Source organism: Drosophila pseudoobscura, chromosome 5, assembly GCF_009870125.1.
Source record: "Drosophila pseudoobscura strain MV-25-SWS-2005 chromosome 5, UCI_Dpse_MV25, whole genome shotgun sequence".
Classification (NCBI taxonomy): Eukaryota; Metazoa; Arthropoda; class Insecta; order Diptera; family Drosophilidae; genus Drosophila; species Drosophila pseudoobscura.
The window spans coordinates 1,384,751-1,404,381 of record NC_046682.1 but is presented as its reverse complement, the minus strand read 5'-3'; the positions used below and the strand labels follow the sequence as shown (position 1 = coordinate 1,404,381).

The window sequence follows — 19,631 nt, the reverse complement described above, 5'->3', positions numbered from 1 at the left end:
TAAATTTATTGATTTGATTTTATTTTGCGAGCTTTTTCACTGTTTGTTTTGAAATTTCGTTTTGCAGCCCTAGTCATGACACGACAATATCACTGTTCGAAAAACAGACGATACATCTACGTAACGTAACGTATACTATTATTAATTAATTAATTAAGAGTTGTAATACTACTATAGCTATTCATTTGTAATAAATAAATTTTATAAAAATAATCTTTTGATACTATCAAATCGATTTTGCCAACGTAGCGAAAATTCTGTAATGTTATGTCTTGGCCGTCGCCCGCGTTGTTGTAAATTTGAAATTCAGCACGGGAAAAATGGAGCACCACGGACGGTCACACCTTCACGTTTGATTTACCTGACACGTCATCAGTGTCTGTCGCGTCGACGCGCGACGTGTCGAGCAAAGCAGCACAAAGAAGCAGTGCTGCCAGATTTTGAGCGTACAAAAATGCTAGATTTCACAAAAATGAAAGCTAGAACAAGCTACAAATTGTAAAAAATAGGCTACAAATAAAACAGCACACAGATATATAGATTTCTAGTTGTGTCTTTATTTCATCTATTTCGCTTTAACTCGAATCGGTATATTTATCGCTGGAACGTATTAAATTTAAATATATCCCGGTAATTGGTAGTTGGACAGGACGGCGCGAAATTTAAAATTCCAATTTCAAATGAAGCTATTTCTTCAAAAGGTTCGTTTTTGCCTGCATCTTTATACATAAGTCAGTATGTACTTCTGAACAAAGCTTATAGTGTCATCTGTACTTTGACAAAGGACTAAGTGAATTTGTTAGTGAAATTAAGAAAATTGCTAGATATAAGCAAAGACTATACAATACCAAGATGTTGCATGAGCGACCAAAAAGCTGTAATATGGCGGGTCCTAACATTAGAACCAAAAAGGCACGAGGGAGCGCGCGGGGTTTCAATTCCCTTTTCGCCTGTACTTCGTCTCTACCGCGACCCCGTTGCCCATCGGTTTCGTCTGTTCGGCAATTCTGGAATCTCGAGCCTCAGCACCGTCGAAGCGGTGGTCGCGGATCGCCGATGTCTTTGGAGCGGCACAGTGGGAAAATTCGATTGGAAAATTCTCTATTAGAATTTATCTAAAGAACTAATACAATTTTTTTACTATTTCGGCTGAGTCCCCACTGTGCCGCGCCAAAGACAACAGCGACTACGCTGACCTACGGTTTCGGCACGCAGACGATTCATATTTATACCCGATACTCAAAATGAGTATTGGGGTATATTAGATTTGTGGTAAAAGTGGATGTGTGTAACGTCCAGAAGGGATCGTTTCCGACCCCATAAAGTATATATATTCTTGATCAGCATCAATAGCCGAGTCGATTGAGCCATGTCTGTCTGTCCGTCTGTCCGTCCCCTTCAGCGCCTAATGCTCAAAGACTATAAGAGCTAGAGCAACGATGTTTTGGATCCAGACTTCTGTGATATGTCACTGCTACAAAAATATTTCAAAACTTTGCCCCGCCCACTTCCGCCCCCTCAAAGAGCGAAAATCTGTGGCATCCACAATTTTAAAGATACGAGAAAACCAAAAACGCAGAATCGTAGAGAATGACCATATCTTTTAGACTGCGGAATTGGATCGTATTATTATTATAGCCAGCATCAAGAAAACAATTTCATTTTTTCTCGCCCTGTCTCTCTCTAACACACACGTAGCATAGGCGGCTTTGCTTAGAGTAAAACATTAGCGCCTAGATCTCAGAGACTATAAAAGCTAGTGTAACCAAATTTGGTATCCACACTCCTAATATATCGGACCGAGTCGAGTTTGTTTCAAAATTTTGCCACACCCCCTTCCGCCCCCGCAAAGGATGCAAATCTGGGGATATTCACAAATCTCAGAGACTATTAAAGCTAGAGTAACCAAATTTAGTATCCGCACTCCTGTTAGATCTCACCATAAAACGTTTATCTCAAAATTTCGCCCCACCCCCTTCCGCCCCCACAAAGGACGAAAATCTGTTGCATCCACAATATTGCAGATTTGAGAAAACTAAAAACGCAGAATCATAGATAATGACCATATCTATCAGATTGCTGAATCTGGATCAGATCAGATCATTTTTATAGCCAAAAGGAACAAATCAATTTGCAGTGGCTACACAGCGCCCGACGTCACGCTCAGACTTAATTTCTGTCTCTCTTGACGAAGCCGAGTAGCATTTCGGAGGCGAAGGTAGCGTAAAAGAGAATTGAAGTAATAGCGCCGCGCGCCCGTACCATGAAGCGTCAAACGAAAATTGAAAAAGAATTTGTTCCTCATGCAACATCTTGGTATTGTAGTCTTTGATATAAGGCTATAAGAGCTTTCACATATCCGCTTTCAAATAAGCTAGATCGACACCTATCCAGATGACCCCACTGTTTATGAAGACATATCAAACAATATATTTGACTAAGGTATGTATCCCAGTCACCCCATCTTCTTCCAAGTTTGTAAATTTACAACAAATTTATAAAAATAGAAATGGAGTTGCGTGTTCCCATCTGTTCAGCGGTCGCCACCTCCTCCAATAGATACTTCACCGTATCTGAAACCAGACCACACTTCCATATTACCAACCCTTTAATGACACACACAAATCTTACAGAGTTTACAAAAGCCATACTGGCGTTGGAGGTGTTTCTTTATTATGATTAATTTAATTGTCTTTCGAACATGTTCTTTTAATTGAATCAGGCTACAAATAAAATACATGAACTGCGAAAAGTATACAGTTTTAATAAATCTACAATATGTAATTAACGTAATTTGTTTTCTACTCTAATAAAGGTAGGTGTTTATGTAAGTATGTATGTATAGAAAGCCAAATATCAATACCGAATAACCATACAAAATCAATAGCTTTCTGTTATAAAAATGTATACATCATTTAGATGTGTTGTGCTTCTGTATGGTATGTGTTGAAATGAATTTAATTCAGCCTCATTAATAGTTCTTAACATCGTCTAGCATTCGGGAATTGATTGTTATATACATAACTAAAGATGTATATGCCGGAAGTACTAACAGGTAAGCGACACCTTCAAGAGACAATGCCAAAATGCACATAAGAAATGCATAAACAGATTGAAGTAATTAAAATTAGAATTGCCACAGCTACGAACATATATTGACCGCTGTGCAGCGGCATTCAAGGTATGTAAATTCTGCACTTGACTTACTATTATTCGATTCGTTAACTTATACAAATTTCATCAGTTTCTTAAGTCTTGCTGTTTAAAACACAACGCATTCTTTGAAAAAATAGCAGCCAACTAGTAAGGGTATACTAGTAGCATTAGGGTTGATGATGCTTTTCTGTTGTTAATGGACTTGACATGCATAAGGTAAAAAATGACGCAAGCAAAATGTAAAAAAATCGTTTTAACTATATATATAATATATATTCTTAACGAAGAGTTGTTTTCAACTTTCGTTCTGAGAAATTACGATTTTTTCTTAAATTACGTATGGGTTTTTCTTGTTTTGTATCTCACACGTGTCGTTTGCTTGTATATATGTATGTATATGTATGCTTTTGTAAAATATATATATGTACATCTTAATGGATTACACTACTAAATAAAAATAAATCAATTAGATTATTGTGTCCAGTTGTCGGGCTTGGTGTAATATCTTCTTCTGATGTCCTACTAGAGTTATCCCCATATCCGACAGCTGTTGAGCTGTTAACCTAGAGATCTGGGGGCGGGGAGGGGTGGTTAAAGAAACAGTGATAACGGTTATTATCTTGAATCTTTAGAGCGCTTCCAGACTACATATATGTATGATATGTAGATAAATCTCACCTGTTGAGCGTTCACTAAATTAGCCTCTTTAAAATGCTGACAGTATCTTGACATTTTAATATTCTCCAACCATAAGTCTGTGCTTATGAATATGTTCTGTCCGCGTTGTGTATCCAAAATATGAGCCCCGTCTGTTTCCGGTGAGTTGCGAGTTGTAAGCAATGACTGCGGTTGTCTCGCTAAGTTGTCAAGCGTCGAAACGATGCTGGCAAATGTGGGACGATGTGTTCGCTGTTTTTGCCAGCAATCCAACATCAACTGATAAAGTGCTTCTGGACAGTCCATTGGAGCTGGTAGGCGATAGCCCTTTTCAATGCTCTTAATTACATCCTACGTAAACGATAAGCAACTTTGTAAGTACACAGCATTGTGGGACACAAATATTCGGAGTTTGTTTACCTGATTTGACCAGTTCCAGTATGGACGTTCACCATAAGACATGACCTCCCATAAAACTACGCCGTAAGACCAAACATCCGACGCGGATGTGAATTTTCTAAATGCAATTGCTTCTGGAGCAGTCCAACGTACTGGGATTTTACCGCCCTGAAATATTTCATGCGATGAATAGTGAAAAATATCTTTTTTTTATATACAGTAGCGGACAGTGAAATGTGGACAGTCAAAAATAAGTGATTTTTTTCTGTTGTATAAAGTGAAAAGGCCTTATAAAAGGCTAACGAAACACATTAAAACATTGAACCCAAAAGTTCTTGCTTTTAAACGAATCCTTAAATCCAAAAGTATTCACTTTGGTATTCAACATTTTTCTTTTATTACGTTTAATTCTATGTAATGAATTTGTTAAATATTTCTTCGGACCTCCTCGGTGTTTTCGGACTAGGTCTTAGGTCGTAGCTCTAGCTCTCTTAGCCGTTGACTCGGCTATTGATGCTGATCAAGAATATATATACTTTATGGGGTCGGAAACGATTCTTTCTGGAAAGTTACACAAATCCACTTTTACCACAAATCTAATATACCCCAATACTCATTTTGAGTATCGGGTAAAACGTCCCCAGAATATACTGCTGTCTCCTTGCATTACCGTTCGTTTAAGGAACTAACTTATATACCGTTCTCCGACGTGGCGACGATCATTCGTCCTACTTTCCCAACAAACCTCGTTTCTTTTAGATCAATTATAAACATTACGTATCTCCAAACATTTAAAGTGCTATTATCGGTACCTACTGATTGAATAAACTGCCTTCTAATATCTTATGCCATTTTGAACCGATTTTAGATGCTGCAATGTTTAAGAATACGATCCTACTTTGATAATTCTTTGGGGTGGTCCTCCTCCTATTTCCTGAGAGCGGTGGTCGCTTTACCGAAACGCGTATTCGAAATTGTGTATAAAATCCCCAAGTTTGGGGATAATAGGGCCAAAACTAATGTTTTCTAACCCCAATTTCAATATAGCTGCCCTATCGGCTTCAGTAATTTTTGCATTTTTCACATACATTTGTTTTGTTTGAACTTCTTGTTGTTTTGTATGCAAAAGAGACGTTAACTAACAGCTAATAAATGTATCTACACAATAAAAATGTTTCCCGACTGGCTTTTAAGTTTTTGAATGCACGTGATCGGTTTAAAGTTAGATAACATGAGTGAAAGACTGTCGGAATATGTATGTAATTATGTATATAAGCTGTACTGGTGTACTAGCTGTACTAACCCGTGTTGTGTACGCATCACTTGCATTTTCAATTTCTCTTGATAAACCAAAGTCCGCAATTTTGCAAATCAATTGGGCATTAACGAGAACATTACGGGCCGCCAAGTCTCTGTGTACATAATTCATATCACTAAGATAGGACATTCCACTGGCTATCCCACGGAGCATTACAATAAGCTGAAGCGTTTGGAATTTGCCGTCATTCACTCGCAAGAATGTATCCAAGCTGCCGTTTTCCATGTACTCAGTTATTATCATAACCGGATTGGAGCGAGTAACTACTCCTTGTAGGTAGATTACATTCGGATGATCAAACTGGCCCATTATTGAAGCTTCCGTCAAAAAATCACAACGCGCTTTTTCCGAAGATCCTATGGAAAATTAATTTAGATTCATAAATCCGTTTTGGGAAAGAGATCGTTTTAATGTTTAGTCTTATCAATCTAGCATAAGGGACCGGCTTTTTTGGGTCCATTCATTTAAACTTTTATCAAAGACTAAATGGGCATCCCATAGTCCCAGTTTAAAGAATGCACAGCTTTTGTTGGAACACACCCATATTTATTGCATTACAATATATTACAATCCTTACCTGGTTTTAAAGTCTTTATTGCCACATCAATGTCCTGCACAAAGTTGGGAGGTATCTTCAAACGACCACGGCATACATCACCGAATTCTCCACCTCCTACATAGGAGTAAAAAATTTAAAAGAAACCAAAGGAAAAGTTTGACAAAAAACTGACCAATAATTGCCTCTATAGTTATGTAATTGGCATCAATTTCGCGTGCAAACTCCCGTATCGCCTGATTAGGATCCTCATATGTATGAGGATCGACGTAGCTCCGACTGTTGCCAAACAGTGGCGTTGTCACTGGAAAAACAGATGGCAAGCAAATCGTTGTACAAGTGAGAGCGTATAGAGAGTGAGCGCATAGTTTCAAAATATATTAATAAAGCCAATATACTCATATGGCAGGTTGAAGATGAAGTTATTAATGGTATAAAAGATCTGGAAAACATGCGAGTTAAGCCAAAAACCATTAAATCAGAATCAGTTTTAGCACAACCCAAACACATATGTATGTATGTATGCAAAAAATATACCGTTTGAATGAAGAGTCTTGACAATTGGAGTTGTATCCATAGAATTAACTAAAAATAAATTTAAAAATATTACATATATTCAATAAAAATATTTGTTCTGAAAATCATTATAAAACTATAGTAGCGTTGGTCCGATTTTTAGTTAAGTGTCCGTGAGCGAATGCAAGGTAAATGAAAGTTGAAACATTGAATTATGAAGACATACGTATAGTACACAGATCAGATGTTTTTTTTTTTACCGTGTAGGATAAATATATATATATTTGCAAATATATAGTTTAATTTATGAGTCAAATCACTTACTATATGTCACAACCAGTCCTTTAAAGAGAGATCAGTTTTAATAAGGATTAGAGGAGGCGGATATTAATATATGTATGTTTAAGGTTTCATTTTAAATAGTCATGATTCTATTAAAAAAAAAAACAATGTTCTCCCTTGCTCAAAAACTATAATAACAATAACCAAAAACGCGTTTATTTGCAGTATGCTGATGAATTTTTCCCTATTCCCTATTACTGCTCCTGCGTTCCTTTTAAAATGTCATTTGGCTATGCGATCTTCGGCTTTCTTCCCTGCCTTTAACTTCACCTGATTTGAAATTTTTCGATAGCGTATTTTGTATGTTTGTTATGTATGTACACATACATATATAAAATTATCTTGATTGTCTTGACAAACCAAAACTGGATCTTTTTACCAAAAGCTTCTGGGGCAGTCATACAAGTGGTCTCTATTGATCGGTGCAAATATAAATATGTGTACAATTTCGTTGATATAGCTTTTAACTTTAAAGTGAGATACTGGTTTGGATTGAAGCTAATGGAAAGATTAGATGGATTCGTCTTGTCATCCGAATCAAGAATATAATATAATATGCTTAATGGATGCAAGCAAGAAATTCTGTAAGTTAAATTCTATACAATGGTATACCAAGTTCTCCTTACAATTAATTGATTGACTTAGATTTATCTTTTGATCTAAATATAAGAGTACGTGGCTCTCAATAAAAACACACACATACTTTTTTTTCGATTTTATTTTATAAATTAATTGAAACTCAGCTAATTTAACCAATTGGCATATAGTTTCATTATTTTGTATCTGAAATCCTATAAAAATAAGCAAAAGATTAGTTTTTCGATGTTTTTATAGCCATGTTTCCCTTTACTATTTTCTCTTATTAGAAAGATAATTCGAAATAAAAGTTTTTTTTTTGAGGAAATGTTAGCTGATTTATGGAAGAATCTGAGGTAATAAAGTATAAAAAAAAACATGGAAAAGAATCGACTAAAAACAACTGTGGAAAATTTTTAGTTGTCTATCTTCTTTCTACATCAAAAGCGCACGAATTTACGCTCGCGACCCGCGGAAATGCTCATATGTATGTATATTTCTATGTACATATATACTACATATAGTTAATGTAGTAGTAGTTAATGGGGTGCAAATTACCTTCATTGCTGGCGTAGTCCATTGGTAAAGGCAAATGATTTGTAGACTTCTTATCGAGTTCATCTTGATGCTTAGATCGCATAAAGTAGACGGTGGCAACAATAAAAATAACCAGAAAAAGCACGCCCGTCACAATTGCACCAGCTATGAATCGTATTTGGACAGAATCGTCATAAACTGTGATTTTCATGCATAGAGGTAGTTGTAGTATTATAAACGTTGATAATGGAATAGAATTTGTAAACCTACCAGAGCTCACGGACTGAAGCGTTTGGGCATAGATCATATTACTATAAGAACCGAAGCCATTGATGGTTTTACAGCGAACTTGAAAGCCATAATCTGTACTTTCCATCAGTCCTTCGATGTGTGCCTTTGTGTCCTTTGTATTTAAGGCTGTTTTATTAATGGAATCTAATTCAAGCTTGGGAAACCACCGCACTTCATAAAACTCCAAAGGAGCATCGTTTTGCAGAGGCTTGTCCCACTCAAGATCGGCATCTTTACTGGTTATAGCTAAGATTCTTAAATTAAACACGGTTGAAAGTAGAGCAGATTCAGTTGTAAAAATTATTTCCGCGTGCTCTGTCTTTATTTCGTTTAAATCAAGCGGATTGCTTGCAGTAGATGCGTTTGCAAAGGAAATTTCATTGTTGGCTGTGGTTTCGTTCGAATGTAGACTGGAGTCAATAAGGTATGATATGCCATTAGTGGCGTGAATCTGCACCGTATATGTCGTCACAGGATCGAGATTAGTAAGAGTGATTTTTGTTTCGTTAAATGTGTCTGTTGACGGGTTAAACATTACATTTGCGTTGCACATGCTGCAGCGTATCTTGTAGACAATATCGCTACGGTAGCTATGAAGCTGGCCTTCGACTAGCTGCGATTCATTCCTGGCTGGAGCACTCCATGATATTATTGCGCTTGTTTGGTCCACAAACAGCAAAGTAAGGTTTGTAGGTGCAGCTGGCGGACTATAGCAAGGCATGTGACGCCCATCCCGAGGATGTCTATAGTATCCTGGCAAGCACTTACAAAAGGGCGACCCAGTTTTTGATGAATTGGAGTTAGGCGGGCACGGCGTACATTTTCGAACCTCAGGCGATTTAAATGTGCCAACGGGACATTCTGAAAAAAGGAAAACACACAATATATATTATAAAAATTAACGTATGTGGATCCCTTGACAGAACTTTAATATTTGCAATGTATAATGGCATAAATGCAACAAACTTCTCTTCGAAATCAAATCGAACAAATAATTTTTCCACTGCTTAGTTTAGGAAATATTAGCAGTCAAAATTGAAATTTTTATGGTAGGTATTTTTCAACTTTAAAGGAACAGGACACAGGAAGGACTACCCCAAACATGTATATGGGAAAAATGAGTACAACGAAATGATAATGATATTTAGTCTAAGTAAAACTCTTGAACGGCTTGACCGATTTGGATATTTTTTTTCTTTTTTAGTTACTAAACTCGAGGGAACTGCCGTAAACCGCAAATAAATCAGTCAGCATATTTAAGTATTGAGTAGACGACGATTGGGCTGCCTTTCGAGCCCGCAGCTTTTGCTATTTTCAGGGTTACCAGGTCAAAATCGCCATTTCCATTTAAAAGTTTGTAATTTTTCGGCCAAAACATGATTCAAAAATCATGGATTACTAATAAATTAAAGATTCACCTTTGGTGAAAAATGGAATTGACACATGAAAATACCGTTACAATTTTCGACTATTGTCTAAAAATTTTTTACTATTGCAAGATGGTCTTGCGTTATAGTGTCTAACGTCAGATAAAGGCACCTCTGTACATTAGTGAGACAAGCATAAATTCAATATTTCATGAAAATTTGACCGACAAAAAAATACGTTTTGACATCATAACAAGTGACGAATCATAGATTTATATATATGATATCGTCTCATATGAATAAATTTATTATTCGTCACCTGTTATGGGTGACGATATGAGTGTTCCTAGCCGAGCTAACTCTGATCTGACAAAAGTTATTCGGGGTCAAAGCATTTCAAACCAAAAGCCTGCTTTTTCGGAAAGAGTGTTCATGCAGCACTGGTTCCTCTGAGTGGAACACAACCATTTGTTTGCCAGAAGTCATTGCAGAATCGAGGCAAACCAACCTGTGCCATCTCACACACATTGGTCCACTACACATAAGAACTTTTACATATGTCTGCCCGGGAGTACCAGTATGGCCAGAATGGCTTATACATACATATGCACATAGATATTTATTATATTTATGTCAAATGTATATACGTATCAAATTATATGAATACTGACCTGTACATGTTTTATTTACATCGTTTGGTTCGTACCCGACCTTGCAACGGCAGCCGCCTGTAAGAATAGTCCATTTTCCATCACCCTTGCAAAGGTATGTGGGTGGTTCATAAGGCTCAGCGTTTTCTACACACGTTCCATTCTGCTTTTCGATAATAGTTATCTCTTTACCCGTAGGCGTTTCGTTGAAGTGAGCAAAGTTTTCAGTGACAGCCGGACAGGTAATGTAATAGACCTTCACTGCAAGGACGCTTATGCACGCACCTTGATCTCTAAAGGCAAAATAAACGCCCTTTTTATTCACGGCTATGCTCTTCACTTCTGTATTGATATCAACATCGGAGTTCTGATTGAATCGGCCCTCTCCAGCAGCGATACGAGCAATAAGCCTGTAGCTATCAGTTTGCCACGGCGGAGGCTCGCGAGTTGCAGCATCAAACTCGTAAAAGAGTAAACTAAATGTTTCTTTGCAAGACAAAGCATTTCCTGAAAAATGTATGATTATATAAATGTTGATTGAATATGTTAAACTTGTGTTTTACCTGGAAATAGGGAACAGTCTCGTATTGTGAATTGTATTTCAATATAAAGCCTATTGGCTGGTCCTCGATCAATAAACGGAGACCACAGCCAGTTGTTGACATTGTGATATGCAACATCACACACAACATAGCTCCTCCAGTTAATGTCTTTAACAAAGTCTGTAAATGATTCTTCTACCCACTATTATAGGTGTTGTAGAGGAACAAAAATACAAAAATTTGAGCATTCTCGAATATATGTTATATGTATGTACCATACTGAAAATATTATAGAATATTTGATAAGTTACTCTCAGACATAAGCCTTAGATTTAACTGTGACAAGCATAGGATATATTAAAAAAAAAAAAGTACAGACGAGTATGTATTTGTTATATAAATATTATTTTTATTACGTACGCCGGGAGTTTGGGCTTGTGGACCATACGGATATCGTGTCCATTCCAGAGTAGCTTCTCTGGTCGTGTCTAACAGAACAACTGAAATTATTGGTTAATTTGAATCCAATTGTAGCAGTACTTAGGTACTCAACTAAATACATACCCTGATCTGCGTATGTAAATCTTAAATTGCATTGAATTGCAATAAGCCAACTTATGCATAATAACGACAATCTTGCAATATGTCGAGATCCATTGTGCATTGGTTTCGGTATCGGAACGAGTGTAGACGGTACTAATGTATTAATTTTGTGAAATTGAATTTGTAAGGAAGCCAATTTACTCATGGAAGATATTGTGTTACGGGTGCCGGTGCAATAATTTTTAAGTTCTCGTTTATGGACACTAAAGTACGTTGATGGCATTTTGAATCTTCGAGGTTTTTCTCAGTTTTTATTTCGATTTCTTACATACATATAAGAAATAATCACAAGTCATTCAAGTTCCATGGCAGGCTATGGGGGGCGACAAATTTTTCAACTTTTAATCTTTGCGTTTCATTTGAAGAACGTCAGTGAGTTCCAGTTCCAGGACATACTCCCATGCATATACACATGTGTATATACATATGTATGTATGTGCATATGCTAGCGTTTACTTTTGTGTGCGCGTTGCATTGATACCGATACCTGCATTTCTGATGCACAAGCACTCACACACACACACACACTTATTAATTGTATGTATGCTGTAGAATTGGGAGGACGCTATTGCTGATTTTCGATGTGTTTTGGGTGTTTTTGATGGGAATTTGCTTTACATCAGTGTAACACTCGAGTCGTTTTATTTCAGTTAAGTAGTTCTATACACATTCGATTTACTGCTACATTTCAGGACTTCGTTTAACGAACCATACACATATACATACATGCATTCGTATACACACACATTTTCAGTCGTCCGCGTTCGAATTTAAATATTGGCCCATATTCTGAGTTACGATGGGCGTTCAACAACGAAAGTAAAGTAACAACATTTGTTTAATGCGGCGACGAGACATTACATAGATTAGATTTATTAATATTATTTATTTATTCTGTATTCGACATGCGCCTGCGTATCGATGAATTGGTGTTAGTTGATAATATCGATGGTTTCGCTACTATTCATGATACTCAGTGCTGCCATTTTAGCTTATTTTAAGCTGACTTTGCTTATTTTAAAACCGAATAGCTTGAAAAATATTTGAAATGCTTATTTAATAGTTCATTTAGCTTATTTTGGCTTAAAATATTTAGTAAAAAAATTTGTTTTTGATTTTATTGTAATATTTCTTAATTTTTAGCGACAGAACTGATCAAAATCATATTTCTTGTTCGTATTTTGGTACATCATCTAATTTTGTGCATAAATGTATAGTAATTTTTCGTTGATACATTTTAGTCACACTACAGTATTGCACATGTTTGCACATTCACATAAAAAATGCCGAAACGTCTTATAATCAAAATTTCCACAATTTCTGGTTAAATTTTGCTGAATTTAAGGAGTGTACGCAATGTGCCAACTGACCCCACAAAATCGTACTGCAGCTTTTATATAGCAAAAATTGGGGCCAAGTTGTGCGAATTACGGCAGCATTCTGTTGAATAAAAATTACTTTGAATACAAATTAAAAAAGAAACGTTTATCGACACAATTAAAGTATTCTGTAAACTTTTAATAGCACGGTTTTATTATATGTTCTTCTTTCTTGATCGTCGTATTCGAATGAATGTGTGTCGGGATATCGATAAGAGGACAAGTATCGATATATCGAGTACATTGGTATTTCTTATAATACTATCGATGAGTAAATCTTAAACTAATATTCAAATCTTATAAACTAATATTCATATCTTACATTCGGGCAACCTGACTACAGATCGCCCACGATCTACACACTAAGGCATACAGTTGGTTAAACATTTCTTATTCGGTATTGTCTTACTTAAAATACTATTTCATCGATTAACAACATGAGACCATGGTTTTATCCTTACACTCTACCCAGGGTTTAAGCCTTGCTGGTTCTAGTATACTTCAGAATGGCATTTGCGTCAACAGTCCTCAATGTCGACAACCTCATAACGATCATTATCCAATACTCTATTGATCCTGTACGGTCCTCGATACTTTGGTGCGAACTTCTTATTGATCCCCAGTGTTGTGTCCACATGCCGGACTGCTACATAGTCACCAGGTTCATACTTTAATGGGGCTCTATGTTTATGGGCACACATCTTCTCATTTCTTTTCTGTGACAACCGTATGCTCTCAATTGCTATTTCTCTTATAGTTTCCAACTCTCTAAGTTCTGACACTAACTTCTCCTCTAGGTATTCGGTTAATTCATCTACAACGGGTCCTTTCTTGGGTATTCCAAATAACAATGTGCTAGGTGTCTTTCAAAATAATCAAAATAATTACTTAAGGCATCCTTCGCTTCCCGCGTGCTGGTACTGTTAACCGGGAACAATTTGACAAACTTAGTGAATGCATCTATTACCACAAGGAGGTGTTTTCGCCACCTATTTCCCAATCTACTTCCTACTGCACTTGATTCTCCACACTCAATCGCAGGGCTCTGCACGGTACTACAACGCTCTCTACTGATATTTAATTCTCTACACTTAATCACAGGGTTCTCTACGGTACCTCTATGCTCACTATCAGGGTTGTCTCTACTTACACTATTCCTTGTATATTGCTCTCTACTCTCATCTTTTTCTAAATTAGACTTTTCTAAACCGTATTTGACTCTATGACCATCCTCTAACATATTCGTCACTTGATCTTGTCTGCTCAGCGCATCAGCGTGGGCCATACTGGCCCCAGGTCTGTGCATACGGGAGTAATCATAGTTCTCTAACTCTAGGGACCACCGTGCTATCTTAGGACTAATTGACTTTCTGGTTAACGTCTGTACTAACGAATTACAATCCGTGATTATTTTGAAGGACCTATGCTCCAAATATGCTCTAAAACGCCTCAATGCATAAATTATAGCCAATGTCTCTAGTTCGAAACTATGATAACGTGATTCTCTTTCTGTTGTTTTGCCGGAATAATAGGACACAGCATCTTCCCATCATCTTGTCTTTGCATCAATATTGCGCCATAACCGTATGAACTTGCGTCTGTATGTAATTCCGTTTCTCTATTTGGGCTAAAAATGGCTAATACCGGAGGATTTGCCAACTGCACCAAGGGCTTAGCTGTCGTCGAAAATGACAACATGAAACGTCGAAAATACGAAAAGAATCCCAAGCATGATGGCAGTGCTTTTACATTTTGAGGGACTGGGTATTTTTTCAAGGCCTCAATATGGGAATCACTAGGAACTATTCCGTTTTGATTAACTTTATACCCCAGGAAATCGATGTTTCGATTGACAAACCTACACTTTTTTAGATTTATCTCTAAATTTTGTTCGCTAAACCGAATAGTCTTTTTAATATATCCATGTGTTCTTCAACTGTTTTAGTCGCTACTAATATATCATCCATTTTGTTCCTAATAAAGTCTCTCAAGAGCTCCGAAATAAATCTCTGAAAAATAGCGGATCCATTTTTTAACCCAAAGGGCATTCTTATGTACTCATACTGTCCTTGCGGTGTCACAAACGATGTATACGGAACTGATTTTTCTTCTACGCCTATTTGATGATACCCACTTTTCAAATCTATAATGGAAAAACAGCACTTGTTTTCTAAAAACTCAAGACAGTCCTCAATAAGGGGCAATGGGAAATTATCTTTAACAATTCGTTTGTTCAGACCACGGTAATCGACACACATGCGAAGTTCTCCTGATTTTTTTTTTACTAGGACCAACGGGGAAGCATAAGGAGACTCAGTATGACGGATTACTTTCTTTTCTAATAGATCATCTACTATTTCAGCTACTTTCTCTCTCTCATGGTAGGATAAGTTCCTCTTCATCAATCTCTACCGACGCACAAAAGTTACTGAATTCGTCGCCTTGATTCATATTCTCGATGGCCATTTTGTCATTTCTTGAGTTTTCTTGTGTCTGATTTTTAAATGGATTGGAACGTTTGATAAGCTCGCTTCTTTCTGATTGATTACCATCTAACTTATCATATAGTCTTATGCTAATATTATTTTTACGTTCGGTGAATAAAGACGCGCAGGTTAAACTAATAGCTTTTTGCTTTAACCAACTTAATGGTGTGTGTTGCTTCGCATTGATATTTTTCTTATGAACTAATTTTACTTCAATAACTTTAAGGGCATCGCGTCCCAACAATACCGGCAAAGGCAGCATGTTATCATCTACGATGTTTAATAAAACGATATACATCTCGCATATAAAAAGTTCAACATTCAAATGTTGGCAGGCAGGTCTGCTTTTTTATACCCGATACTCAAAATGAGTATTGGGGTATATTAGATTTGTGGTAAAAGTGGATGTGTGTAACGTCCAGAAGGAATCGTTTCCGACCCTATAAAGTATATATATTCTTGATCAGCATCAATAGCCGAGTCGATTGAGCCCTGTCTGTCTGTCCGTCCGTCCGTCTGTCCGTCTGTCCGTCCCCTTCAGCGCCTAATGCTCAAAGACTATAAGAGCTAGAGCAACGATGTTTTGGATCCAGACTTCTGTGATATGTCACTGCTCCAAAAAATTTTCAAAACTTTGCCCCGCCCACTTCCGCCCCCGCAAAGGGCGAAAATCTGTGGCATCCACAATTTCGACGATACGAGAAAACTAAAAACGCAGAATCGTAGAAGATGACTATATCTTCTAGAGTGCAAAATCTGAACCAGATCGTACAATTATTACAGCCAGAATCACGAAAACAATTTCACTCTTTCTCGCTCTGTCTCACTCTAACACACAGGTTTCATGGTCGGTTTTGCCAATTGCAAAATATGAGTTCAAGGATCTCAGAACCTATAAAAGCCAGAGCAACCAAATTTGGTATCCACACTCCTGTGATATCGGACCTTGACCGTTTCCTGTCCAAATTTCGCCACGCCCCCTTCCGCCCCCGCAAAGGACGAAAATCTGAGGCAACCACAAATCTCAGAGACTATTAAGGCTAGAGTAACCAATTTTGGTACACACACTCCTTTAAGATGTCACTATAAAACGTTTATCTCAGAATTTCGCCCCACCCCCATCCGCCCCCACAAAGGACGAAAATCTGTTGCATCCACAATATTGCAGATTTGAGAAAACTAAAAACGCAGAATCATAGATAATGACCATATCTATTAGATTGCTGAATCTGAATCAGATCAGATCATTTTTATAGCCAAAAGGAACAAATCAATTTGCAGTGGCTACGCAGCGCCCGACGTCACGCTCAGACTGATTTTCTGTCTCTCTCGCACGCACTCTTTGTCGTGTCGTTTAATATTAGCGGCCTCTGCCGGAGGAGAGCCATACTGACTTAGTATCGGGTATAACTGTAGAGTTGCGGTGTCCGCAGCAACTCACAACGTTCCCCCTCGTTTTGGTTTTGATATTTGAAGATCGCTCAGCAATCAGCCTTGCCACCATATGAGATACCCGATATAAAAAACAATTATTTATTTAACTTAGCTTGAACTCGAATTTCTACAAGATCTGCGTATTTTAGGGACTCCTTGCTATTGGACAGTGTTTAAAGCAAGGATTAAGTAAAAAAGTTCAACAAAATGTACAAGAAAATGATCGGTAACAGAGCGGTAAATTAACTTTATTGTGAAATTGAGCCGATTTTGTGATTGCCATTTTGAAATAATAATCACACACGGAATAGCCGTGAAACATCGGTTGTTTTTGGGAGTACCCTGTGCCAACTGGATTTACCGTCATTTGAAGCCACTGTAGGCAGACGCACAAGGCACTTTTGCTCAAACAACAGTAGCATAAACAAACGAGTATCGTTCCAATTGCTCAATTTATAGATTCCGTTGAATAATTCTAGCCAACTAAAACCTTTAGTTTTGCCCACGTAATTTTATACAGTTGAAGAAACAATTTTATACTTAACTGGCTAGTTTTTTGTCCTTGCTTTTATTGTATTTTGACTAAAACAAGGTTTAAACAATCAAGTGCAACAGAAAACGAGGGGGAACGTTGTGAGTGGCTGCGGACACCGCAACTCTACAGTTATACCCGATACTAAGTCAGTATGGCTCTCCTCCGGCAGACGACGTTAATATTAAACGACAAGACAAAGAGTGCGTGCGAGAGAGACAGAAAATCAGTCTGAGCGTGACGTCGGGCGCTGCATAGCCAATGCAAATTGATTTGTTCCTTTTGGCTACAAAAAGTATCTGATCTGATCCAAATTCAGCAACCGGATAGATATAGTCATTCTCTATGATTCTGCGTTTTTAGTTTTCTCGAATCTGCAATATTGTGGATGCAACAGATTTTCGTCCCTTGTGGGGGCGGATGGGGTTGGGGCGAAATTTGGAGATATACGTTTTATAGTGAGATCGAACAGGAGTGCGGATACTAAATTTGGTTACTCTAGCCTTAATAGTCTCTGAGATTTGTGGATGCCCCACATTTTCGTCCTTTGCGGGGGCGGAAGGGGGTGTGGCGAAATTTGGACACGAAACGGTCAAGGTCCGATATCACAGGAGTGTGGATACCAAATTTGGTTGCTCTAGCTCTTATGGGTTCTGAGATCCTTGAACTCATAGTTTGCAATTGGCAAAACCGACCATGAAACCTGTGTGTTAGAGAGAGACAGAGCGAGAAAGAATGAAATTGTTTTCTGGTTCAGATTTTGCACTCTAGAAGATATAGTCATCTTCTACGATTCTGCGTTTTTAGTTTTCTCGTATCGTCGAAATTGTGGATGCCACAGATTTTCGTCCTTTGTGGGGGCGGAAGTGGGCGATCAAGATCATATGTGTATGTACATATACATATTAATAGATCGGGCGTTGCGTAGCCACTGCAAATAGATTTCTTCCTTTTGGCTATAAAAATGATCCGATCTGATCCAGATTCAGCAACCAGATAGATATGGTCATTCTCTATGATTGTACGTTTTTAGTTTTCTCGTATCTTTGAAATTGTGGATGCGACCGATTTTCTCCCTTTGTGGGGGCGGAAGTGGGCAGGGCAATGTTTTGAAACATTCTCGTAACAGTGACATATCACAGAAGTCCGGATATAAAATCTTGTTGCTCTAGCTTTTATAGACTTGGAGCACTAGGCACTGATAGGGACGGACGGACGGCTCAAGGCAGACAATGCTCAATCGACTCGGAAGCGATTCCTTCTGGACGTTACACACATCCATTTTCACCACAAATTTAATATACCCCAATACTCATTTTGAGTATCGGGTATAAAAATTTTTACATCACGACGGGGATTGCAACCCCGGTTGCAAAGTAAAACTTGTAATATAGTTTTACAAGAGGGATGAAAAAGTAAAGAAATTGTCAAGAAGACCAGGTAGGAAAGGAGAAATTGGTATAAATAGAGCTGAATTTTGCAAGAATTCTTACCAGTTCTTACTCTAAACATAATGTAACAACATGTTCCACCAAATGAATTTACCATTTGTGTACCACTCGAGAGGGGCATTCCCATGACCTGGATAGTGGACAGATCAGCTTGATCCCAAACCTCCAGCATTATGGGAATGCTCCTTTCGTCATGATTTTCGACTGAAGATTTTCGTGGCAAGAAGTGGAAGGTGCTAGCGATAGCAAACATTAACTTGGATGGAAGAAATTTCCATTTCCTCCGCCTGAAGCTGGTAATATTCATTAGACTGAATATTTGTTTGCCTTCTAATCACTTATTCGCAGGCCTTGGGATCGTAGAAGGTCATGGGCAATAGACTCGGTGTGTCGTATGTGCTGCACAACATGGATATGGCCCGCGACTGATAGCCATCATCATCCTGTACATCCTCAGCTTCACAGCCAACGACTGGCACCATACTACATATCCACCGGTGCTTGAGGACACCACTGATCCCGACAACATCACACGGAACCGGCTTACCAGGGAGGTGGCAGAGGTGCAACGCTTGGTTAAACGGGTTTGCTCCTACCCGGGGACGACACCTTTCACCACCTTGTGCAGTCTGAACGGCACGAACCTGGAGCTGTGCGGGTCGGTGATTGTTCGGGTTAAGCGGGTGATTTAATATATGGACGTTGTGCCTGCATATCGGCAGGAATATGAGAGACAACCCCATAGATTCATTCAAGCCAAAGCTGATAAAAAATTTGAATTGGCAGGAATTCAAAATTTTAAATGTAGATTTCTCATGTATTTAATTAATTATTATTTA

The 19,631-nt window shown here is 37.9% G+C and overlaps 1 protein-coding gene and 1 long non-coding RNA gene across 12 annotated transcripts; one reads left to right on the top strand and one right to left on the bottom strand.

Moving 5' to 3' along the window:
- The first annotated feature begins 54 nt into the window (after positions 1-54).
- On the top strand, positions 55-2,752 carry LOC117184338 (uncharacterized). Of its 4 annotated transcripts, none has more exons than XR_004469628.1 (3): positions 55-701; positions 2,375-2,442; positions 2,508-2,752. It is a non-coding gene; the product is annotated as an uncharacterized lncRNA (long non-coding RNA). The 4 variants fall into 4 exon arrangements; XR_004469626.1 differs by having other exon boundaries at positions 2,326-2,442; XR_004469625.1 differs by having other exon boundaries at positions 214-701; positions 2,379-2,442.
- Positions 2,630-12,497, bottom strand: Eph (Eph receptor tyrosine kinase). 8 transcript variants are annotated; one of them, XM_033381207.1, is made up of 15 exons: positions 11,998-12,488; positions 11,472-11,823; positions 11,328-11,407; positions 10,929-11,109; positions 10,387-10,872; positions 8,328-9,209; positions 8,079-8,255; positions 6,927-6,944; positions 6,624-6,671; positions 6,262-6,390; positions 6,108-6,203; positions 5,516-5,886; positions 4,234-4,380; positions 3,835-4,164; positions 2,630-3,727 (listed from the first exon to the last, which is right to left on the bottom strand). In XM_033381207.1, the coding sequence occupies exons 2-15, from the start codon at positions 11,731-11,733 to the stop codon at positions 3,623-3,625; spliced, it is 3,312 nt and encodes a 1,103-aa protein (XP_033237098.1). In that variant the 5' UTR covers positions 11,734-11,823; positions 11,998-12,488; the 3' UTR covers positions 2,630-3,622. The 8 variants fall into 8 exon arrangements, with proteins under 8 accessions (XP_033237098.1, XP_033237099.1, XP_033237100.1 ...); XM_033381208.1 differs by having other exon boundaries at positions 12,237-12,488; XM_033381209.1 differs by having other exon boundaries at positions 12,257-12,488.
- Positions 12,498-19,631: the final 7,134 nt, after the last annotated feature.